At 36.2% G+C, this 25,042-nt stretch overlaps 1 protein-coding gene across 4 annotated transcripts; it reads left to right on the top strand.

Moving 5' to 3' along the window:
• On the top strand, window positions 2,958-10,807 carry LOC109831594. Of its 4 annotated transcripts, none has more exons than XM_020398943.1 (5): window positions 2,958-3,427; window positions 3,859-3,945; window positions 5,568-5,615; window positions 5,699-5,775; window positions 10,076-10,589. In XM_020398943.1, exons 1-5 carry the CDS (start codon window positions 3,230-3,232, stop codon window positions 10,224-10,226), a joined length of 561 nt encoding a protein of 186 aa, XP_020254532.1. In that variant the 5' UTR covers window positions 2,958-3,229; the 3' UTR covers window positions 10,227-10,589. The 4 variants fall into 4 exon arrangements, with proteins under 4 accessions (XP_020254532.1, XP_020254533.1, XP_020254535.1 ...); XM_020398944.1 differs by having other exon boundaries at window positions 2,961-3,427; window positions 9,929-10,169; XM_020398946.1 differs by lacking the exon at window positions 10,076-10,589 and adding an exon at window positions 10,789-10,807 and having other exon boundaries at window positions 2,962-3,427.

The raw sequence follows: 25,042 nt of genomic DNA, 5'->3' as shown, positions 1-25,042 counted from the left end.
AAGAAAAAGAGGGTTCACTTTGGATGCCAAATTGTTGATGTCAGGTATCGAATAGGGAAATTTAGTATGGATTATGGAGAGTTTAAGGGTCCACTGTTCTCCTTTGATGGTTGATCCCATAATAAAAGAGAGTTCTGCACATATGATCTTAAGTAGAGAAAGGAACTGACGTAGTTCTCTAAGCGTGCAGAAATCGAGTACCATTGGTCAGTAGATGATGTGTCAATTTATATTGAGCTGATGAGGTATTTATGTAATCTTGGTCAAGTCTATGTAGTCAGCTTATTTGGCTGATACTTTACGGGTGTCGGTTGTGGGTAGCATGGTGATTAATGAAATAGTGCCAGGGGGATAGGGTGCTAAAAAGGTCCGATGAGTTATTAAGACTTCCAGAGAGATGTAATCATGACTCCGACCGTGCATTTAAGGTGATGGTGACTGACTATTGGTGAGGAGGTTCAAGAATGACCCGCCTTTCATCTCGGCTTTGCAAGAGGGCCGAGAAAAGACATCTTTCGTCTTGACCCTTGAGGGAAACGAGAAGGGACACCTTTCGTATCAGCCTTTTAGGGGGATGAGAAGTCGGTGTATATAGGTCGAATCGCTGTGTAGTCTGCTTGAGACACGTGTCAGCCAGTTGAATATGATTAACAGTTGATTATTTCTATAGCACAAAAGTCATGTGAGTGCTAGCTCTAGAATCCATATACCAAGCATTATTTTGAAGGTCGGCAAGAGCAAGTGCTGCCACATGTGAATGAAGAGAAGCTGTAGTTTGATGTGTTTGATTGAAACGATTTGAGCAATCTCGAGCGAGATGACCAAAAGTGTCACAAATCTGACATTGAATTGAGGAGAGCGCCGGATTTGATGAACCAAAAGTAGGGGGAGCTCCAATGATTCCATAAGGTACTGACGAAGATAGACGTCTCAAAGGGTTGTGTTGCTGTCACTAGTAAAAAACTGGGCATTGTCGACGGGGTATTGGCGACGAATTTTGAATCCGTCGCCAATACAAACATTGGCGACGGGAACAACCCCGTCGCCAATAACCCGTTGTCAATGTTTGCATTGGCGACGGGAATAACCTCATCGCCAATGTTTTTCCATCGCCAATACTCATTGGCGACAGGAAAACATTGGCGACAGATCGAATTTGTCGCCAATGAGTATTGGCGACGGATGCGATCCAAAATCGCCAATGTTTTCCCGTCGCTAATACTCATTAGCGACGGAACGCATCCGTCGCCAATAAGTATTGGCGACGGATCTAATCCGTCACCAATACTCATTTGCGACGGATCTAATCCGTCGCCAATACTCATTGGCGACGGATTCGATCCGTCACCAATACTCATTGGCGGCGGATGCATTTCGTCGCCAATGCTAATGTGTCCATTGTAAGAAAATTAACATTAGTGATTGATTATCCAATTGTTAATGAGTGGCCACTGCAAAAAATTAAGAATTATTTTTATATTAGTCCCTCAAATCTATAATATTTTAAAAGTAGTTCACCAAATTATGTAAATTGCTACATCTAGGGATGTAAATGAACCAAATAATTAACAAATAGTTTGATAATTGTTCAAATAACTATTCAATCATATTCAATGAGTATTGGCGACCAGATGTATATTCGATTCGTTTTTTATTAAATATTCGTTTAAAATTGATCACATGCTATTATTTGTATTATTACATATATGATTTCATATTTGTGAGTTTTTGGCTTCATCTTTTATTACTTTAGAGAAAATGATGAGAAAATGGTAAAAAAATCAAATAATCTTAGATCTTAAATAATCTTAATTAAATAATCATTTCTACTTAAGTTTTATATACCAATTTTAAGACTCAAATAATCTTAAATTTATTTTCTAATTAAATTTTTATTTAAATAAATACACATTATATATATAGTATAATGGAATAATTTTTATTTATGAATTTTAATAATACTTAAAAATTAAATCCTTTAGCGGAATAAATATACTTTGATATTCGATAAGTATTCGTGAGTTTTTGGCTTCGACTTTGATTAGTTTAGAGAAAATGATGCGAAAAGTGAAAATGATGATAAAATGGTGAGATACCAATGAGGAGATAATTTTTAGTTATACGTGTTACGAACATGTAACCATTTTGATCATTTTAAAATTTATTTTCGTTTATTCTTTATGCTAGCAGATTTGATGACCTCCACTACTCTTGGCTTCATTTACGAATGAACTTGAGCATGCGAACATCATTAATGAATTTGAGAGGAGCTAAATGAGATTTAATCACTAAAGAAATGAATGAAAATAGTTTGGATAAAGTTCTATTGGAGTTTTTTACGGTTAAGAGGAGAAAGAGCCGTCGAAATTGAGATAGAGCGAAGATGATATCTGTTGGATACAAAAAAGAAGTTTTTAATGGATTTGGTTTTTCACATTTTAACGGGTCAACTAGGTCCAAACGGATTTTATTTTTATAATTAAATATCAAGGAAAACCGGTAATAATAGTTAGATTTAAAGGATTATTTCTTTAAATCTAATCAGTGTTAACCAGGGGACCTAATTGTAAACATTGTGATGATTTGAGGGATGTAATAGAAATTTTCATGATTTGAATGACTAATTTTGAAATATTAAAGATTTGTTAGTTTTTTTATATATCTTTATGACTTTTTATTAGTTTATTTCATTTTCCCCGAACTAAAAGAAAATATTTCTTAACCACTATCTTCTAATTTGTTTTTGCTTTTTAATCCTTTATATGAGTTAAAAAATTATTTTAAATTGCAAAAAATAATAAATAAAAAATTTAAATTTTATTAATCTATTGAATATTTAATTATAGCTACGTAATAAATCACATATTCAATACATAGTCTAAAATTTGATGCAAATATATCCCCAAATAAAACATCACTCTTCCTCCGTTCTCTTGGTTAACCAGCTTCCCCCCCAAAAAAAAAAAAAAAAATTTCCCCCAAATTCTAAAATCCCGCCCTCACTAAAATCCAACCCCCTTTAAAATCCCTAACCCCAATCTCTGTTCCCCCTCGTCATCAGTGACGATCTTCAGTCTACTCTCGAGCTCCCTTCTCTCATCAACGACGATTGGGGCAACTTCAAACCCTCTCGAATCCTCAAGAAGCCTAAACCCTCGACCCCTCCCTCCATCGAATCCTTCGCCTACGGCCGAAACCAAAAGGATTGTAGAGCGATTTGTTGATATACATGGGGCAGGATCAATATAACGTTGTTCTAATCTTTGATAGCGGGAGTGCTGTCTGCAGGAGGTTTTTGGAGATCCCGGCCGCGACGAGAGCCTTTGTATTTGAGCTGCTGGGCTTTAAGCATGATGTTGAGGATATCGGGAGTGCTATCTGGTTCTTGCGAGACCTTGCTAGGGAGCAAGATGCGGATGAAGGCGTGGTAAATACTCTTTTTTGTTTTTTTTTTGCACCCGAGTAACGAGTTTACACGACAAGTTTGGTGCGTGTGTCGTGAATCAGAGCTGGATCTGTTGTAGTCATCAATACTCAGTTGGCTGGAGTATTTTTTTTTTTGATTAATATAGCATTGTTCTAATCTTTGATGGATGCGGCGCTGGTAACTTGGTACTTTTTACTGGATGCCGTGTCAAATTATGGATGAGATTTAACGAGCTGGAAGGGAAATCCTTGTTGCTTGGAAATATATTTATTGTGATGAGATTTTGTGATTGAACTGTTGTCATGAACACCCCGGTGGATAATTTTGAACTCGTTTGTTTACTATTAATAATAGGTCAGTTTGCCAAGTAAAGTTAAACATTTCTTCAAAAGCTTTTCTAACATACGCATCCATTCTCATCACGATATCAGGTCCTCGAGCATTCAGGCATAGCTGAGTCAGTTGGTCTGCGGTATAGAGATGCCCCTGTGATAGTCACTACAGCAATTGGTCAGATGGTAATTTATTCTTCTTTTTTCCCTTTTTGCTTCTTATTCTTGCTATTACTGTAGCTAAAGTTATCTTTTTATCATTGAATTTTGCATAGTATCTGTATGCACTAGTGTTATCTTGTTGATATATAATAATTGGCTTAATTTATCCTTGTAAAAGAGTTGGATCGTGTACTTATTCTGCATGTTTGTTAGACATATTCATGCTTATGTAATATTGTTTACTATTCTGCAAATGTTACTCATGACTCAGTGATCTACATTTAAGGGGGAGTAGCACCAGTCAGTACTTGTTCGAATATGTACATATGAACCAACACTGCACTGTATAGTCGTCCTGGTCCTGGGACTGATGTGCCATGTCTCTCTACCCTTGGCTGTCTACTGCATGCATGAACTTATGATCTTGTGCATTTGTTCCTGCGAGACAAGAAATCTCTCTACAATCCTAAGTTGATGAGTTATGATCTGAGAATGTATATCAACAAACGTAACACTTAATTCTGCCCCATATATATATATATTTTCTTTTTGGCAATTTAAAGACCACTATACTGGAAGCATTAAACCCTAGTGCTAGCATGGCAGAACTTGCAAAAAGAATAAAACAGGGGTAAATAAATGTATGTCAAGCTGCCATCTTGATACAGTTTTCCGAGACATATCAAGTGACCACTTCATCGGCTTATCCAAAATTTTAATCGGTGTCCAGCTAACAATATATATCAAGCAAAAGTAACAGTTTACAGTTTCTTAATACTTGCTGAGAAACTATATGTTCGTGGTTTGATAATTATAGCGGAGGCATGAAATGTTTTTTTCCGATAAATTTTTTAATCTTAGTCATATCTTAATAGTAGTCTTCTATTAGATTATTGAATGAAAAGGTAACGCTTTACCTAAATGCAAATTTCCAGGACCAATACGAACAATGACAACCGCGGTTGCATTGCTGTGATTGCTATTGTTTGCCCTGCATTGCGATCATATGCTCAGTGTTTCAACATTATCCAACATCAATATGATTAGTTTTCCCATTAAATGGATTAAATGAGGTTATATACTGGGGACATATCAAAGTGAATAAATTTTCAAAAAGCTTGGCTAAGGTTAATATAGCCCTTGACCTACTATCATCCTCCTGTTATCTGGTACCGGATCCAATTAAAGGCGAGTACAGGCTCAAAAACTGACATAAAATCTTGGTATCTAGTTGATACTTTGGCAGATTTATTATGCGGCTCATGGGTATTCTGGCTGGAAAATTTACCTTGACGAAAATATATGAGGCTAAGAGATTGAAATGCTCATAAGTTAGTCACAGGAAGAAATTTGTGGAAGATCAGACTCTCAGTTTAGTGATGCAAGTAACACATCAATGAACTAAATATAGTTATCTGATTGTACTCTCCAATGCGCTAATTGTTGTGTATGTATGAACACATTTTTGTATGCATTTATCATCGAGTGCAGGCACAGAAATATATACACATCTCCTAAGAAAGGCCAGGCTAGACTGAAGTAATCATAACACTTTTCTGTAAAGCCTTCGCTTAATACTTGTAAAATATTCCGATGCTATTCTATTTGTGGTTATGTCAATTCTTCATTTATGATTTATGATGTAGGGAATTTCCAAGGGAAGACAAGGAAGGGAGGCACAAAATTTAGTGCGTGTAAGTTCTATGTCGTCCTCTTTTAGCTGCTTTGTTATTTTATATCATTCGGGGTTTTGCCTTGACATGATACAACACTCCAGGTGTATCTGGCAAATTTGCGGCTTAAGGAAGTTGGTACGGATGTGCTGATTACTGCCTATGAACCTGTCTTAATCAAGTAAGAATCTTATAAATCCGAAATTTTAGCATAAGTAAAATTGAACTGCCAGTTTGTTGTTTTATCACTTAATATTTCTTTGCATTTGTTAAGTAAAAGTGCAAATCAAAGTTCTTTTTTCCCTATAAAGGAACTACAATTGAAAACCACACCTCAATTTACTAATGTTTGTTTCGCTGTGATTTTAATTATTCTAAAATACCTTTGTCCATTCATGCTAGTATCACATTGTCCATGTCATATGTCAAAGTGGCTAACATACGCTTTTGAATGTTTTGACAAATAGATATTTCCATGTTGCTTGCTTGGTAAAACATGCATAAATACTCTTAATATACAATTAGTTCATAGGTTGTCATAATTGATCTGTGTCTTACTTGAAATGTCATGATATGAGGTGTTTCTTTATGTGTTAACAATGAAGTGGAAATGATATCATCTTGATATTAAGATTTGATGTGCCATTAGGTCCTAAAACATGAAGGGTCCGTGTAAAATTGGTTCACGCGGTAAAATTTTTTTTTGGGTGTCCACACCTAACATGCTTTATTTTTATCATTACCAAACAGAATGGAAACTCAGCTATTTTAGTTTAGTTCTTTTGACTTAAGAATGTGTTAGCGTTGAATGCAAATGGAATCACTGTTAATCTCAATGTGATACCATCACACCTACAATATGTGGAAAAGGGGAGGGACGAAGACCAATCTTCTTAACGATAATCAATGCTCACAGTTATTTGATGAAAACTTGATCTCAACTTCTGGTGTATCTTTGATCTATGAGTTTACTGTGCATGGGTACTAGCATATACTAATAGTGCATCACTCATTTTGTTATATCGTGTTCAATTCATGTTTCACAACCTCTGCTAACTAATTGGATCTTACTAACTGTTATTTATGAAAACAAGAATTTCCTCCTTAAGGTTTAAACTGTGTGCTGCTACACTGTACTTGAGCACAAGTAAAAACAGTTCGTGCAATATAACGTTACTTGGTTGTCTATTAGAAGATATTGGTCTTCATAGAGATGCCCAAAAGGTCCATTGGCATATTCATCGAATCATCATATATAAGATGTAAATTCAAATTCAAAGGTTATTTCACTAATCAGAAAACAGCAGATTTCCCTTAAAGCTATAGATAGTGCTATTAGCATTTCTATTATCGATTTGATTTTTCCCCTGCATAATTTGCTTTTTTAGCTGTTGAAATTTCTACTGTCTGCATAATCATTTCAATCATTCTAATTGAAATTTAGCTAATCCACTTATCAGTTGAGATACTTGAAATTACATTGAGTATTTCTTATGAATTGTGATTTCCTTCCTAAAATTTTGACTATTATCCTTGATGATAGAATTGCAAGCATAGATTCTTTGAACTTCTTGATGAGAAAAGTTAAGTGACATAGATTTGGATATGACAATAAGGGCAACAGTCAATCCTCTCTTTGTATGTTCTGTTCGCAATATGTTGTGTTCATTTAATTAGAACACTACCACATTAGTTAAAGGAAAGGCTAATAGCAGAAAAAAGAAACAACAAGAAACCATCATAAAGTTGTCAGGTAAAAAAGAAACTGAAGCCAAAATCTCATCAAACCACATGCTTAACGAATAAAAATATAAAACAAAATTCCATAAACTCATAACAATGAATTAGACCATGAGATAGATAAAAGGAAATACAAAAACAACAATGATAAGTTTGCACAAACTCGTAACTAAAGAGGCAGACAAATAATAGATGTTTTTCTGAAACCATCATAAAGTTGAAAGGTAAAAAAGAAACTGAAGCCAAAATCTCATCAAACCACATGCTTAACGAATAAAAATACAAAACAAAGTTCCATAAACATGATAACCAATCCAAAACTAAAAATGATCAAATCTTTGATAATAATTAATAAATAAGAAATCGGTCTGATCCTTCATTCTAAACCACAATTCATAAAAAAATAATTGGTAAAAAAAAAGAACTAATATTTCCACTATCAGTAGTTTCAAGAAAGAGTCTCTAAACTACAATTCATAAAAAATAATTGGTTAAAAAAAAGAACTAATATTACCACTATCATTAGTTTCAAGAAAGTTAATTATTGCTTCTCTTCCATTACATTGTCACAGGCCCTAACTACCAATAGAAGGAGAATCGTAATAGTTAGCAACCATGTTGAGCCTTTTATTCAAGTGAGAAAAAAACACCCACAAACACATAAATACTGAAAATTTAACAATAACCTAACCGCAAGCTAACTCAATTTGAGATCCATTGTTGGCTTCAAAACTCCAGGTCTGTGACAATGTAATGGAAGGAGAACTGTGATAGTTAGCAATACCCAAACCGCAAGTGAACTACAGGGTCTGTCTTCCCTACTTCGGGTCGTCTACTTACTGGCATTGGCTTCAGAACCCAGGTCTGTCTTTCCGCTACTGCTAGGTTTCTCTGCTCTTAAGTACTTGGGTAGGAAGTTAATTATTGCTTCTCTTCCATTACATGTGTCACAGGCCCCAACTACCAATAGAAGGAGAATTGTGATAGTTAGCAACCATGTTGAGCCTTTTATTCAAGTGAGTAAAAAAAGACCCACAACACATAAATACCGGAGAAATTAACAATAACCAAATCGGCAAGCTAACTCAATTTGAAATCCCGTTGTCGGCTTCAGGAACTCCAGGTCTGTCTTTCGCCTACTTCGGGTAGTCTAACTTTCTTACATTGGTTTGTCTACAAAATGTTGTTGTCAGGAGGTTCATAGAAACCTAAGTCAACATTAGGTTCTCAACTTTTGAATTTCTTTGTTTGTATACCAAAAATTGATCCATAAGTTTTGGATTGATTTATGTTTGATAGGGGGTGGAGCTGCAATTGTTTGTGGGGTATATATGGGTTTCAGCTGGTTTATTTTTTTCTTTAATTTTCCTTCTTCTTTTGGATGTCTCAAGATTGTTGGATGAAGATGATGAAATTCTATAAAGAAAGGATCGAAGAGAGGTTACTTTTAGGGAGTAGAATGGTTGGATTAATTAAATGCAATAGTGCAACAAGTAAATTAATTTTATTCATGCATAGGAAAATGGAAAAAAAATGTGGAAAGTTGTACGTTATACTTGGAAGAGTAAAATGATAAATGAATGAAGGCATAGAAAAATGCATGAGAGAAAAGTTGTAATATGTTAATTTGGATGAACTTTAAGGGATATTTTGGGAAATAAAAGTTTTGTCACCCATCTTCTCTTTTATAAGTAGTATAGTATGGATTAGGTGAGAAAAGGCAGTCATCATGACATGAGAACCATTGGTTTCCCATTCACACCTGGTAATTTGAAGGTTTAATGAGATATATGAATGAAATCAGTTCAATGACGTATACTTTTTAGTCTTACAGTGTCATGGAATGGGACTTGTCCTAAGTTGCTGATGTGACCAATACTAAATAGACATGGGATGCTTAAGTTGATCAATATTACTGATGATCAATGAAGGACAACTATGTGGATATTTCCAATTCCCAGCTTGATCAGTTATTCATTACTGGTGATCACCAAAGGACCATTCAATGGAAATTTTCAATTATGAAGTCCCATTAGAAATGAAATGAATGATATAATGAACATACTCAGAATGTAGAAACATGTGCTAGACTTTGTTTGGGACTCAATAAATGAAAAGGTTAACCAAGGGATATAGTGGTCCTTCATACATTATCAAATCGAATTAACGTATCAACTTTACATTGCATAAATCCTGCCTAATTCCTCTCTTGGTAAAAGATGCAATTGTGATGATACTGATTTGATCACAAAAATAAATGCTAATTGTAATCCAATAAACAAGGAGAAAAAGGTTAAAAGTAGCCTGTTCTGCTATGAAAATAAATTTGACAGACTTATTTCATCTCAAGGTCAAAGGCTAGAAGAATACAACGGATTGTATTGGTAGTATTGAGACCACTGCATCATGTCCTAATTGTTCATCTCCCTTGATTTGAAGTTAATAGCTCATACTTCTGGCTTACGACAAACCAGCAGTCTAGGTGTATTTAATTAAATGTTCTATACAGACTCTCTGTTGGATCACTGTGAATGCTTTGCAAGCTCTTGTCCTTTAAAGACTGCAATTTATGCATTATTTTATTGTTTCTATAGGTGGAAGATCACGCTAGGAAGTACACCAGAAAAAATAGAAAGAGAATGAAAGAGAAGAGATTGAAAGAGATAACGAACAAGAAAGCAACTAAATAAGGGAATAGCACAGCAACATAAAAAATTTCATAATTTGATGCGTTTTTGCAGAACACTTGAGTGCAGATGCACGCATAGATGCCAGGGATGGTATTTGGGATTCATGATCTGGCAAAATAAATTTCTGGGCCCCAGATATGTGCATGATTTAAATCCACGTGATGGATATAAAAATCTGATGTGCAATGATTCCGTAAGCTAAATCCTCTTTTTGTGTTTGGACATTGCTAGAAAAGTTGCACATTGCTGTTGAATGTCATGGTTGGGATAGACATCCAAATTGATGATCTTGATATATACATCGGTGTATACGCATACTAACCTGGATCAGATGGCTTGAAGAGTTCGTTCTCATGTGATGTGATTAAGAATAAGTTTTGTTTCTATGACAACTTAGTGCTCGTTTCTGTAACCATCTTATTCCAGAAGTGTAGATCGTATAGACTTTGATGGTTCATCATGTCATCAATGTACAACAAAATCTTTCTTTGTGCATAAAGTTTTTTGTGATAACCCGATGCTTTCCCTATTCCCATTTGTATATTACTTGCGTTTTTTTTGACAATGTGAATTGATACTTTTATTTATTGCATTCAATCTGTCGTGGAGTTGCCTGACGGGGTACCGTTTCCTATCAAATTATGATTCTATTATCACATCAGTATGCATGATGGTAATTTGATATCACATCCTTGCTCTTGCTCATGCATTGTCGGGAAGAACATAATGTAGCTGTAACATATTATTGATTTTGCAAAATTCAGTTAGCTGATTTCGTGAAGAAATTTATTAGTGAAGCCTGTGGGAAAAAAAAAAAAAAAAATTTCCCCTTCCTAAGTGCTAGTACTGTGGGAGCTGGACCAGCTGTACCTGCTGCCCAATCTGGATGCCTGCCGGTAGCTGAGGTTTTTAAACTTGCTGTCACTAGCTTCAAGGTCCACCACTGGAATCTATTCAGTCCAGGGGCCTGAGAGTATAAAATAAAATAGGTAACTATGGTTAACACTCCCTCCCCTCTTTAATCTCTGTTCTGAAATAAATGTTACGGATTTGTGGTGTGGCATGCATTTGATTACATACTAGTACTTCAGTGTGAAACTCTTAAATAGTTGGCATTGTAAAGACCTTCTAAATCCATCTTCTGTGTATAAGGATCGGAATATCAACCATATCTGATGTATATGTCGTGTCTCCATATATCATTATGGTGTCGTGTTATTTCCTTGATTTTCCTATGACTACATTTGAACTTGTGAACTATAGTTCTGCATGGGGGAAAAGAAGCCTAATACAAGCAAGCGTCATGACCGCATGATAGTTTGTTTTTGCTGTGAGGAATTAGATTTGTTGTGTTTGCGCTTGTGTCATCTTTTCTATTTTTACGATATTTTGTTGGATCTATGGAACTCACAAGGATATTTTTAGCATCTCAACTTGATTTAGTATACGTCTTGCAAAACTTTAGGCAGAGGTTCAGATGCAAACCGCATGCTGTGGGGGATTTGTTTATTTATTTTTATCAGCATCACTTGTTCAGTTGCACAAACAGACAAGCCGATAAGTGAAGCCTACCAGTCGCATCCTCTTCGATTGGCATTGCTGTCCATAAAGTCACCCAGCTAATTCTATACCAGAGCGATATAATCCTTCATTTTCCTGGGAATTTTGGCTCCTGAATATGCTATATATTCTGGTCTGTTGCCAAATGCTCTTCAGAGAAATGCTACTATTTGTTAACAAGTGTAGGTCGGTAGTTATGATGAATTTTGTAGTTTCTGACTTCATTGTCAACTCTAATATCTATCTTATACACGTTGACGTTTTGTATAGCCGTAAAAATGTTTTTCTTTCTTTAGACTGTAATATTTCCAATCTTTTGATTTACTAATGACTCTTGTCCTCCCCTGGTTTGCTGGGGCCTGGGGGGAAGTAATTAAAGACCAAATTAATTGTTTAGATACTCTATCTCATTCCCTATTTCCAGACATTAACCTATATTTTTAGTACACTTGATGACTTCCTCCTTTTCTTCTTTGTTTTCTTTTGAACTTTGTTTTTTGGTTTGTTGTGGGCTACAGATCTCTTTAAGATTCAAACAGCAATGCAGAGATATAAAGAGGGTTTCACGAGCTGCCCCCCCTCTCCCTATATAATTATTCTCACTGTTGCCTCTTCCTCCTCCTCCTGCTGCTGCTATTATTGCTAATCTCATCAAAATCTTTCCTCCGTAAGATCATCCCGCATTTTGAATTGAGCCCTTGTTCCCTTGAAGCCCAGGACACCTGGGGGGATCGTATTTGATAGTATTTGGATGTTGGTATGTATGAACAGGGAACGGGTCTGGTTTCAGTTTCAGGTGTCCGATATGGGCTTCAGGCTTTTTTTGGTAAAGGCCTGTTGGGCCCCACACTTCCATAAGTAACAAAGGGGCAGCACATGTGCACTGTCTCTGAGAGTGGACTGGAGTGGGGCCCGGAGGGCTTTGGGCCTGAACTACTTTTAGGGCAGCATGCTGGGCCCTACATGGGCTATATATACGTATGTGGCCAAGGAAGCAGCACATGTTTTCTCACAGCGCTACAACAGTTAGCTCCCTCCAATAGGAGGATGAGGGCTCTTAGAGTAGATGCAAGGCTGAATGGTTGAGTTACCCCCCACCCCCGGGTAAATATAATAAGATACTGGCAACTGCCAACCCTGAATAACTCCTGTTCGGGCGGAGGGGAAAAAAAAATCTTATAGATGATCTCTATAGAAAATCACAACGACATGACAGATGAAAACAGCTAATCTAGTCCGAATCTTGTTACATACATCACTATTGACCACCATTGATTTTACTTTTTTTTTTTGGACAGAAAGTCTTATAGGGCCCGGTCCATAGAAAATCACTGAGAGACGTAAGAAAATCACGGAGAGACGTAAGATCGCTATCCACTATCACTATGGACAAATCATCGATTAGTGTAGTTGCTTGCCACTAGAGCAGTTTACGTTGATTGTCTATGTAACTGTAATAATAACCGATAGCAACATGTGCATCAAGATTCATGGTAGGTTAATTTTGTTTCCTCCTGTGTCGTCCCTATGTGATTTTCTATAAGGGTTCCCCTATAGGGTTTTCCTTTTTTTCCCTGTTTGGGGTCTCGTAGTTGGATTGTTAAAAGGTGGTCCACGTCCTGTGAGCAGGACTTTGCAGTAGGAGCCAGGGCGCGTTCAAATTTTGACCTCCAACATCAGGGTTGCTAGTTCTTTCCTCCCCCCCACGTGCGTACTGAGCGGGTGATGGTTAAAAAAAAAAACCTGCTTAATTGATTTTGTAGCCAACTAAAATAGATAAATGCGCGCGTATAAGATGTAAGAACTTGTTTAGGTATTGGTGCATTAAGTATGGACCACAGAATCCGAGCCAACCCGTAATCGGCCTGAATTTCTTGGGGCGGGACAATTAGGATGATGACACGTTGCTATCAACACTCTATTTTGGGGTTAGACTCGAGATTTTTAAGACTCGTTGCGAACTTGACCATCAAAAAAAAAAAAAAAAAAAAAAAAACGTACGATGGGCTTTTGTCCAGCAACAATTGTGCGTTTGTGACTGGCTACGGTGCTTTTGCTTAGCTTTTACTCGTATTATATCGTGTCATAATAATAGTGATCTTATCTTATCAAGTGATTTGGCGTGTTGTTGAATTTTAAATAGATAGAAAAAAAAAGCGTACCGGCGACTGTTTGTAGTTTTAGGACAGGTGTCCGGCTGACAGCAGTTGCAATCCGGAATACGTGGGCTGGGCCCAAGGTCAATTTCAAGTCGGGCTGACATCAGCCCTAACAGTGGGGTTTTGGGCCCGCCGGCTTCGACCGGTCCCTTGAGGGCATCCTCGTCCCTCGTTCTTTCTCCCAGGAGGAAGATGGCGTCAGCCCTAGGGACCCAGGCAGGAAGATACCAACTGTCTGGTGACGTGGCGGTGCTAAGCCAGCCCACCGCTTTTTCCTTGTCATTACAGGGACGCTACAGAGAGGAGGGGGGAGCCATCTCCTTCGCCAACGGGACGGTGGGGTCTTTAATTACTTGGAATAGAAATAGTATGGAGTACGAGTTCTATCAGTACACCCGCATATGTGAATTGTGTTGTGCGCGACGGAAGCTTTTTGTGCAACACGAACAATAACTCGAGATAAACCACAACCAATAAGCAAAACACAACCAACCGCATATGTGAGTTGAATTTTCTGAGTCGAGGCACAGACGAATACAAGTTTTATCAGAACATCTATATGTAAATGTGGGTATCATTTAGCCATTTTCATAAGGAGAGTGAGAGGATTATTAATTTAGAGATTTTAACTGTTATTCTTCAAAAAAGCCTTAGCACTCTCAATAGATGGTGGCTCTATAGAAAACCGCATAGAAACAAAACAAAACAAAACAAAACATTAACACGTGTGTGCCCCGTAAATACTAAAAATCTATAAGAACTGCGAATAAATAATAATCAATGCAAAGGTCGCAAGAATTAATAAGCATGCTCGTGGACTTTAAAATGGATGATATATGAGTTGTATATAAGCTAGCTTCCTTCGTTTGTGTATGATTTTCTGTAGTACTACACTACTAGGCCTCGTTTGGTAGGCGGGAATGGGGTGGAATGGAATGGCATTCTCACTTCCCATTCCTTCATACCAAACAAACCAACTTTTTAGATGTTGGAATGACCATTCCCAGGGAATGACCATTCTCACTTTTTGTGGGAATGGGCATTCCAAGTGAGAAGATAGGGAATGGTCATTCCCATTCAAGAGAGAATCAAATCAGTTATTTATTTTTTAATTATACCCCTATTAATCAACTGATTTCCACATTAGTAATTCTGACATCCTTTTCATATGCAATATGCATCAACTGTGGATATCATTCTTTATATTTTTTTTGGACCTATGAAAGATGCGATAATCTTTTATTTATTTTTCTTTAATTTTTTAAGACTAATAAATAGTGAGTATTGTTTCAAAAATATAAATAGAACATACACTTGAGAGATAACATGCGCAATAGTATAACATGCACAGAAATTAGTATAACATATGCATAAATAAAATTATTTAGTTATTATCATTAATGTTTATTTTTATCTTATTAAAAATATATGTTGTTGTAAGGACATTATTAGAAAATGCGATTCCATTCTCACTTGTGGACAAGTGATACCAAACATGAGAATGGGAACGAGATTTTCATTCTAGCCTCATTCTACAAAAGTACCCAAACATGAGAATGAGAATGTCCATTCCATTCCCACATACAATCCATTCCATTCCTTCTTCCATTCCATTCTCACTTATGTCCATTTCCGCGTACCAAACTAGGCGCTACTGTCTTATAAATGTTGAATGCCCTCTTCATGAATTTACTGAAACACCCCTAGAAGGTGGATGCAATCTTTGGAAGTCCCACAGATAATTAAGGGTCCAAATTCTGTTTTGATTGCATGGCTTTGTAAAAATTCTGTGTTGGGCGAGGGTGACGACGACGTCCTAATCATGGTCGAGTCTCTCCCTTTCTCCGAGTGCTCTGGTCAAATGATGCCGCTGCGGTATTGCATGCCATGTACACGTGTCATGCACATAGCCGAAATTTATTGGTTTTCTGAATATTTGACAAACAAATACTTACATGTTGACTAATAATATTCTCTCATTTCTTCTTTGTTTACATATATAACTTCCCTTCGTGTGTGCAAGATGTCTCCTTCTAGGTAAGAAAAATGTCTTAGGGATCTAAAAACAATGGACCTTACATGGGACATGTGAAGTGTCGTCTCTCCTTGTCCTATGATGCACTGTCTCATATAGAGTCCCATGTTTTTGGGTCCATGTAGCACCACCCCTCATTCTAATATACACATGGAATTGGTGAGAGCATGAGATAAGCCGGCTATAAGGTTGGTGGTCTTCCCATTGGCTAGTACTATAGCTAATTTTAACCTTACGGCCATCCTTTGTTATTATGTATGATAGTAACATTAATTCTCTGACTTGTACGAATTATTTGAAGTCAATTTCCTGCGAGTTAAATTAATGAAAACAATGTCAAAAACATGATTATTCCGAAAGTATTAAAAAAATCTCCTTCTAATTAATAAGCGAAATTAATGTAAAAGTTTTCACCTTCTTTTGTTTGAAAATTAATTTGATCACTTTCGTCGTAAAATTCAAGACAACAGAAGGAACGTACCTAATTAAATATGTGCCATGACTTTTTTAACTTTTCTTTTGATCATCAAATATATATTTTTCTAGAACTTTATTGAATGCTCCAGGGCATAATCTCTTGCGCGCATTCATTGGGTCGGTTTAGGAGTGCAATTAATTGATCACATGACCCACAACAGCTAATTAATTAATTAATTTCTACTAAGTACAGTTCAGAGCGTTATATAAAACTCGTTAAGTATCTTCCAAATCTCCCTTTTGTGCTGGAAATTGTTCTAATCATAGCTTCTAATTAGTCCTAACACATACATAATATATGTATATATTGCCTCCAGCTCATTAATTTGAATGACTCCTACACATTAACTAGTAGATTCATAAAAGAAATTGCAGGTGTAGAAATTAAGCACCCCAAAACTTTTGCCTATGTGTGAGGCTAGCTAGCTAACACATAATAAGTCTCACTTCTTATCATATCTAGACTATATAATTAATTATTCAATTGGATACGCTTGCACAATAAAAACCTTTGTCCCTTAAACAATTGGTGCATCATTGTTTGTTAGTTTTATCAATCATTTGTCATGGGGAACCTACCATTACCAATTTCTTTATTCTCACCCAATTTCTTGGTGTTTTAATTTGTACACACATATATATATGTGGGCGGGGGGCCTTGTGATTAATTGTTAATTAGTTTTCAAATCATGTCATTATTCTGCATGATTAGTGCAATCTCAACATTATTCCATTTGCTTTCCTTGCTGACCGGCCCCCTTCGGGCGAATCTTCTTATATTTGGTTTCCTCTTTCTGAGCTAAATCTTTGGGTGTGGTTTTTCAAACATCCCTAAACTTTTCCTTTTAATCTTTCAGATCCAGATTTTTTCCCCTTCATCCGAATATTTGGCCCAACCGAAATTCTGTTCGGTTCGGTTCGGTTTCGGTTTTGAACCGAATTAACTCCATTTAACAAAAATCTGGGTAAGTTTTAGTTATATCCAAAACTGAAAAGAAGCAATCAAAACTGAAAAGAAACAATCAAAACTGTACTAAGCCACTTAATCAAATTGTATGATCTGAATATAACTAGCTTAATACACTAGGAGGACCATGTAATTATGTAGCCTTTTTTAGAGAAAGAACAATGTTTGGCAGGCACACACACCTTTTGATGATTTTCGTTAATTTTTAGCTGCCTTTTTCTCATCAAGAATTATCTTATATCCTTGACAGCCTATACTATAGGTTAATTTGATATCCAGCACCAGCAAGCTGTATTCATGTTATCACTGAAATTTGACCAAAACACTAAATTTATCCTTCAACCTCAACATCTTGTATTGATTTACGGAAATCTCACTTAACTATATCAGCGTACTCAAATATATGTTAGTATAAACTCCACCCCACAATTCTTAAATGCTAAACATTCAGCCATAAATTTTCTTCACACCCAAGGCTCGCAGCTACTTTTTGTTTAAGAATTCGGTTCGGTTTTTTTGGGCGGTTCAGGGGTTCAAACCGGATCCAGACCGGTTTAATTCGGTTCGGGCGGTTTAGAGACTTCTTCTCATCCATTTAATTCGGTTCGGTTAACCGGTCCGTTTTTTCGGGCGGTTTTTTCGGTTGAACCGGTTTGTTTCGGTTTTTGCCCACCCCTACCCTTAATTATATAAGATCCTCACTAAAAAGTCCTTATGATCCCTTTTAAACGGAGGGTCAATATAGCATCGGGTCATTCATTATATATCTTAAGGGTGGTGCTACATGAACCTAAAAACATGAGACCCTACATGAGACATGTGAGGTGTCGGCTCCCTGTCCAATGATGCACTATTCATAAAACACTGTATCATGGGACAGGGAGCCGACACCTCACCTGTCCCATGTTTTTGGGTCCCTAAGGCATTATTCTTATATTAAAAGAAAAATAATTTACATACATTAAACGCATGGACAACTCTTTATATACTGATAGTTTAAAATATGTATATAAACATATATACTTTTGAAGCTTAAATTTTGAGCAACATTCTCCTATGCACTCGAGCATGCTACTTAAAGGGCAAAAAGTTTTACTAGAGCGAGAAAGCACTTTGGGGGAAATTTTTGGCATTGCCCCCGCCTTGCCTTGCCATCATGATCTTTTATTACCTTTTCTTTTGGTTTTGATCCCCATCCATTTTTTTCTCCGAGGTAGCTAACAATCTCGTCAACCACTAATTGATTAATACTAATGATAATTGGGTGTTTAGTAGTGTCAAAGGGTTTAATTAGCAAGGCCAATTGTACGTGTTGCGTTGCACAAGTGATGTCCCTATGATCCCACCTAACTCGATCAACCAAATTTTAATTCACGCAAACATGATCAAAGATTCAAAGGGGTAACTTCGAACTCCTAATAATATTTCCTATTTCTTGTTCCCTAAGGAATATGTTGAGCGGTTGGCAAGTGCAAATATATTAATTATATATGTAACACACATGCTTGCTCACGCAATTAATGACGAGCCAAGCTATAGTAACACATGCTATGACGTCATTATTATATTATTGCTACACAAAAAAGAAAAAACTTTTTGATTGCTTGAGGAAGAGCGCGGGGTAAAGTAACATTTTATTAACCAAATAGAAGATTCGCCTGAACTTTTTGGGGAAGAAAATTGGGGGCCCCGGGTTTTGAAATTTAAGCGACCTTGCACGGACGTAATTAGTCTTAACAAATTAAAGTGACCCAAAACAGTAGCTAGGGGATCAGATGGCCTAGCTTTCTGTTTTAAGTATATACATTATTTGTCTTTTTTTTAAAAAAAATTCGGAATGATCACCATACTATACTCACATGTGAATCTTCTAGCTATAGCAATCTTTCCCTTCGTGTAGCAACCATGTGAATTAATGAGGGTTATCGAGCGGGTGGTCCTAAAACTTCAGTCCATATATATTCCGGCTTGTGGTTTGTGATTGTTTAAATATTTTTTTTTTTTGACAGAAAAACAAACGATGATCCCTGTTCAGTAAATTAAAAGATAATAAAAGTATTAGTTACAAAAGATGGTCACGAAATGTATCCTGGTGTTAGTAGATAGAAAGTATAATTCAGCTTAACAGGGACGTATAACTTTCTTCTTTCAAAGATTCATGAAGATGAGGAGTGGACATTGCCGTCACTCGTTGTTTGAATAATTTCCTGCTGCATGAATTCTCTAAAGGTTCGGCCCGGGTTTTGCCCGACCCAAGTTTTGCCCGGACACCGGGCCAGATCCGGGCCCGGGCCCAGGTCCGAACCAGCGAAAACGAGACCGGTCCGAACCCGGGCCCGGTCCAGAACAAAACGGTTAAAAAACTAACAGTTTCGGCCGGGCTGGCCCGACCTAGTCATAACGGCCAAAATTGGGTTTTGACCGTTTTGCCCCTAAAACGGTCAAAAACGGCTAGAATATGAGGGTTTTTTGGTCATTTGCCTAGGAAGCTGCCTCTATAAATAGAGGAAGGTTTTTACTTCTTCTCCTCACACCAAAACTCATCTATTTCTCTCTAATACTCTCTTATACAATCTTATACTCTCTTATAATCTCTTATATTTCCTAATACTTCTAACAAATGGCTTCTGGATCTGATTATAAAGAGCAACATCTATCTCCTACTGATCCAGAAATGAGTCCTCCTACAACAACTACTCCTCCTATCGGTGTTAATCCTGAATCTGGTGGCGACGAATCTACACCAAGAACTCCTAAAAGGCCGAGATCCGATGTGTGGAATTTTTTTGAGAAGATAGACGTCACCAAGGATGAACACAGTAGGATCATCACCCAGAAGGCTAAATGTGCATTGTGCGGCCAGACTTTCCAAGCTCATCATAAGAGCGGTACCAACCACCTCAAACGTCATATAGAAAAACACAACAAATGTCAGAATCCTCAAGGTAATATCCGACAATCTATGATTTCCCAATACTCTTTTTCTGGTAGTCTCGGTAGTTGGAATTATGACGCTGCCCGAGCTAGGAAATGCGTAATCAGCTTTTTTTTTTGGTCAATGAAAACTTTATATTCATTTACCAATTTGGAAGAATTAATTACATCATATCAAAACCAGATAAGAAACTGGTTCTCAAAACTCAACTAAGATATATACAGACACTCAACTCTATCTCTTACATGAATTGGGATTTTTTCATTCAAAATTTTTGAGAAAATAGAGAACTTAATATCTCGGAAGATTGCCACAGGTTGTCTAGCTTTACTCTGGAAAATTCTTTGATTCCTCTCCTGCCAAATCAGATATACTGAGACAGATAAAGCAATTCTCTTGAGTTTTTCAGTATAACCCTTCCTCTTCAGCCTATGACTGTACCAATTAACAATACATCTCCAGTCACACGACCTCCAGCTGAAGTTCAGCCAATCCAGCACAGATGCAGCGGGAATGCCAAGAGTCATAAGGGTATCGGCCCAAGCGGCTGGTCCTATAATTGTACTTCTTTATTAGTCAAAATGAAAATTTAGACAAATAAGGAGGATTGGGATGATAAGGTCATCTGCATACCTTTAGGTCCATCATCCGTAGGTATCAGGAGTCATAAGAGAATCAGTCCCAATGGCTGGTCCTATGATTACACTCATATATTAGTCAAAAGTCAGATAAACTTAGAGAAGTACGATATCCCTAAATCGTATGCGTACCGGCGAGTCCGTCACTCCGAGGTAAGCTAGATATACCAGGAATCGATATTGGGCTAATCCCAATGGTTGGTGCTGTAATACAGAGAAAACACCTAAGCCTCCAGATTTTTTCTCTTGACAGATTGAAACCCAAGATACTAATGATATCTTATGGTTCCAAAGGAAATCAGAGCACATACTATCAATTTTCTGAAGAACTTTCTTAGGCAAAAGATAATTGCTAGTCCAATATATATATATACCCAGGATAACAGTTTTAATCAGCTGCAATCTGCCAGCAAAGGATAGTGATCTTTTCTTTTGCCAATTCTGGATCTGCTCTGAGATTTTGCTAATCAAGGGGGAACAGTCCATCCAGGTCAATCTCTTTGTAATCAATGGCATACCAAGATACCTCACAGGTAAAACCCCCTCAGGGAAATTAAGGTATGAGCAAATCTGAGCTTTGAGATTCTCATCAATCCCATTCATGTAGATTGAGCATTTGTTAGGGTTAATACTCAAACCAGAGACCTGACAGAATTCTTTGAGGCAGTTGTGAAGCTTAATAATAGAGTACATATCAGCCTTCCCAAAAAGCAGCAAATCATCAGCAAAGAACAAGTGGGTAATGTTTAATCTTGAGCACATTGGATGAAATTTGAATAACCCATCATGTCTGAGAGAGTTGAGTTTTCTAGACAGGTATTCCATACCCAGTACAAAGAGATAAGGAGAAAGAGGATCTCCTTGCCGTAAACCCCTAGCACTTTGAAAAAATCCATGAAGAGATCCATTAAGTGACAGGGAGAATTTTGGTGTAGTGATGCATTCCATAATCCATTTAATCATTCTATTTGGGAAACCAAGTCCCACCAGCATAGCTTCAATAAAGTCCCAACTAATGGTGTCAAAGGCTTTTCTCAAATCAATGTTGAGAGTAGCTCTAGGTGATGAATGCTTCCTACCATAGTGCTTGATAAGTTCATGAGCAAGAAGGATATTATTAGAAATAATTCTCCCCTTAACAAATGCACTTTGGCCTTCACTGATTAGAAAACCCATAACCCTCTGAATTCTGGAAGCAATAATCTTAGAAATGATTTTGTAGACACAATTACAACAAGAAATAGGACGGAAATCAGATGGAGTTTTAGGATTTAAAACCTTAGGCACCAATGTGATTGAAGTGGTATTTATAGTACCCAGAAGTTTGCCAGAGCTAAAGAACTCTTCCACTGCAAGGTATAGGTCCTCATCAATTATGTTCCAAGCTGCTTTAAAGAAAGAGGCATTATATCCATCAGGGCCAGGAGCTCTATCATCAGGCATAGAAAAAATAGCTTGTTTTATCTCTTCTCTGGAAATAGGGAGGATCAGATCATTGCTTTGAGAAGAGGAAAGAATAGGGCCATTTGCAATCACTTCAGAATCTGGTCTGGAAATAGGGCCATTTGCGTAATCAGCTTTATTGTTCTTAAAAATCTTCCTTTTAAATTAGTAGAATATGATGAATTTGAAGATATGTTTAGAGATGGTTTTTATCCCGCATTTATAAAATTTTCTCGTCAAACCTGTCAACGTGATATTTTAAAATATTATCAGAAGGAAAAAGAAAAAATAATTTCTTATTTTAAAATTTTAAACTGTAAATTTTCTTTAACTTCTGATATTTTTGGACATCTAGAGTGCAAATTGGCTATTTATGTATCACATCACACTGGATTGATAAAAATTAACAAATGTTTAAAAAAGTTGTTTCTTTTATTACAATTGAAGAGTCACATACTGGTATTAATATTACAAATTTAATAATTAAAGAACTTATGAAACTAGAAATTGATCAAAGAATATTTTCTCTTTCACTAGATAATGCAAGTAATAATTATATAAATGATAATTTTATCAAAACAGCTCTGTCATTGCCATGTCATGGTAAACTTTTTCATGTTAGATGTATCTATCATATTTTAAATTTAATTATTAAAAGTGTATTTTCTGAAATTAAACCCATGATAGAAAAGATTAGAACAGTTGCTAATATGCATAATGATTCTGAAATGAGAATTAAAAGATGGAAACAATGTTGTAAAAGAAAAAATTATAAGCCCAGACTAATTCCAAAAGATGCTGACCATATGTAGAATTCCACATATTCAATGTTAAGTGTAGCAATGGAATATAAAAAAATTATAAATGATTTTATAAATTTTTATGCTTCTAGTTCTAGCTCTAGTAGTACTTATAGAATAACTGAAGATGAATGGAAAATTATATGTAATTTAAATAAGATGCTACAAGTCTTTTATGATGCTACAATGTTATTATATAGATGTTATTATCCAACAATTACTTTAGCTGCTTTACAAATTTTAAATATTCAATTTTTTTTGTCAAATATTGTATGGATGATACTTTTGGAGCTATAATTTTTCAAAATGAAGAGCAAATTTAATAAGTATTTTAGGCATATTCCTCATATTTTTAGTTTGGGGTTCTTTTTGATCAATGTTTGAAGGATATTGGCCTTCTAAGTTTGTTACAATCATTGTATGGTGGACAGATTATAGACTTAGATGATGGATCCACTCTTACTGCTACTTCTCATCATTTAGCTATTAGAAATTATTTTCAAACATTATATGATGAGTATGCAGCTAGACATGGTGTAACTGCACAACAGTCTACAGTTTCAACGCCTTCGAGCATAGGCCGAGGTAAAAGTATAAGTTTTGATAGGTATGCAATGGTAGCTGAACTAACTGGTGGATCTGGACTTGGATCAGCATTAGAGGTTTTGATAGGTATGCAATGGTAGCTGAACTAACTGGTGGATCTGGACTTGGATCAGCATTAGAGGTTTCTGAAATAGATTTCTGGACTTGGATCAGCATTAGAGGTTTCTGAAATAGATGAATATTTATCTGCTTCTTTAGTTAAATGTTAAGGAAATGTTTTAGATATTTTACAATGGTGGAGAGTATATGGATCAGTTTCATATCCTATACTTTCCTCCATGGTTCGTGACTTACTAACAGTGCAGGTTTCGACGGTAGCTTCGGAATCCGCCTTCAGCACAGCATGACGTTTGATCGACGACCACATGACATGCTTAGATCTGTATACTGTACAAGCGATGATGTACTTACAAGATTGATGGAGGTACGAGAAGCGAGCGTAAGACATCGATCAGATGACTAGAATTGAAGATAAATTTGAAGAGTTGGGACTAGCAGATATGTATAAAGATTAGATAATATTCATCAAATTATAATTTTTTTCTTAGCTTTAAATTTGTAATGAATTATTTCAGAAAAAATTACAAATGATAGTGATATAGGTGAGTAGGTGACAACCTAGTTTAGATGTACTCATCTATTGTGATGCGACGAATTTTGAAATAAATTTATACTTGTAAAGGATTTACTGATTATTAATAAAGAAGATATTTTTATCATTTTTTATTTTTATAATTTTTTATACTTGTAATTTATATCATTTCAAGTTATCAAAAAAATTTATGTCATTTTATGTAATTTTTATGTATATTTTATGATTTATTAGGGTTTTAAAAAAAAAAAAACTGGGCCGACCCGGATCCCGGTTTTCCGAGCTTTGGTTTTGCCTGGCCCGAACCCGATTTTCCGAGCCGGACCGGGCCGGATGGACAGCCCTAACGGCATTTCTAACCCAGCACCAAAATGGTGCAAAGAGTGCTTTTTGTTGCACTGTTCATTCTCCAACCCAGCCCCATTTCCTGCGTCATTTTGGTGCAGTTGAACAATGCTGCACCAAATATGGCGTTGCACTGTTCATCCGCCCCATTACTGTTCATTTTTAAAAAAAAATTTAAATATTTATTTTTACCTCTTAATTAATATAAAAATAGATAAAAGGAAATAAACTGAGAATATTCTGAGAATATTCTTTTTTGGTGTAAAAAATAGTAAAATGGGTTGGAGATGTATTACTGTTTGATGTGACTTTTGCATCATTTTGATGTAAAATTTGCACCATTTTGGTGCAATGGGTTGGAGATGGTCTAAGTATATAGATAACAAAGGCTCAACATGTTAGCACACTAGCATCGGGACAACTAGGAAACAAATTAGTACTCTAAAGGTTCGAAACAGTAC

Source organism: Asparagus officinalis, chromosome 2 (assembly GCF_001876935.1).
Source record: "Asparagus officinalis chromosome 2, Aspof.V1, whole genome shotgun sequence".
Classification (NCBI taxonomy): domain Eukaryota; kingdom Viridiplantae; phylum Streptophyta; class Magnoliopsida; order Asparagales; family Asparagaceae; genus Asparagus; species Asparagus officinalis.
This window is presented reverse-complemented; position numbering and strand designations above follow the sequence as displayed.

What these genes read in the sequence shown, in the direction of transcription:
- LOC109831594 (XM_020398943.1), top strand. Translation starts at nt 3,230, where the DNA reads ATGGGGCAGGATCAATATAACGTTGTTCTAATCTTTGATAGCGGGAGT. An exon ending in AGGCACAAAATTTAGTGCGT is followed by an intron (nt 5,616 to 5,698) that starts GTAAGTTCTATG and finishes ACAACACTCCAG; the next exon opens with GTGTATCTGGCAAATTTGCG. An exon ending in TATGAACCTGTCTTAATCAA is followed by an intron (nt 5,776 to 10,075) that starts GTAAGAATCTTA and finishes GCGTTTTTGCAG; the next exon opens with AACACTTGAGTGCAGATGCA.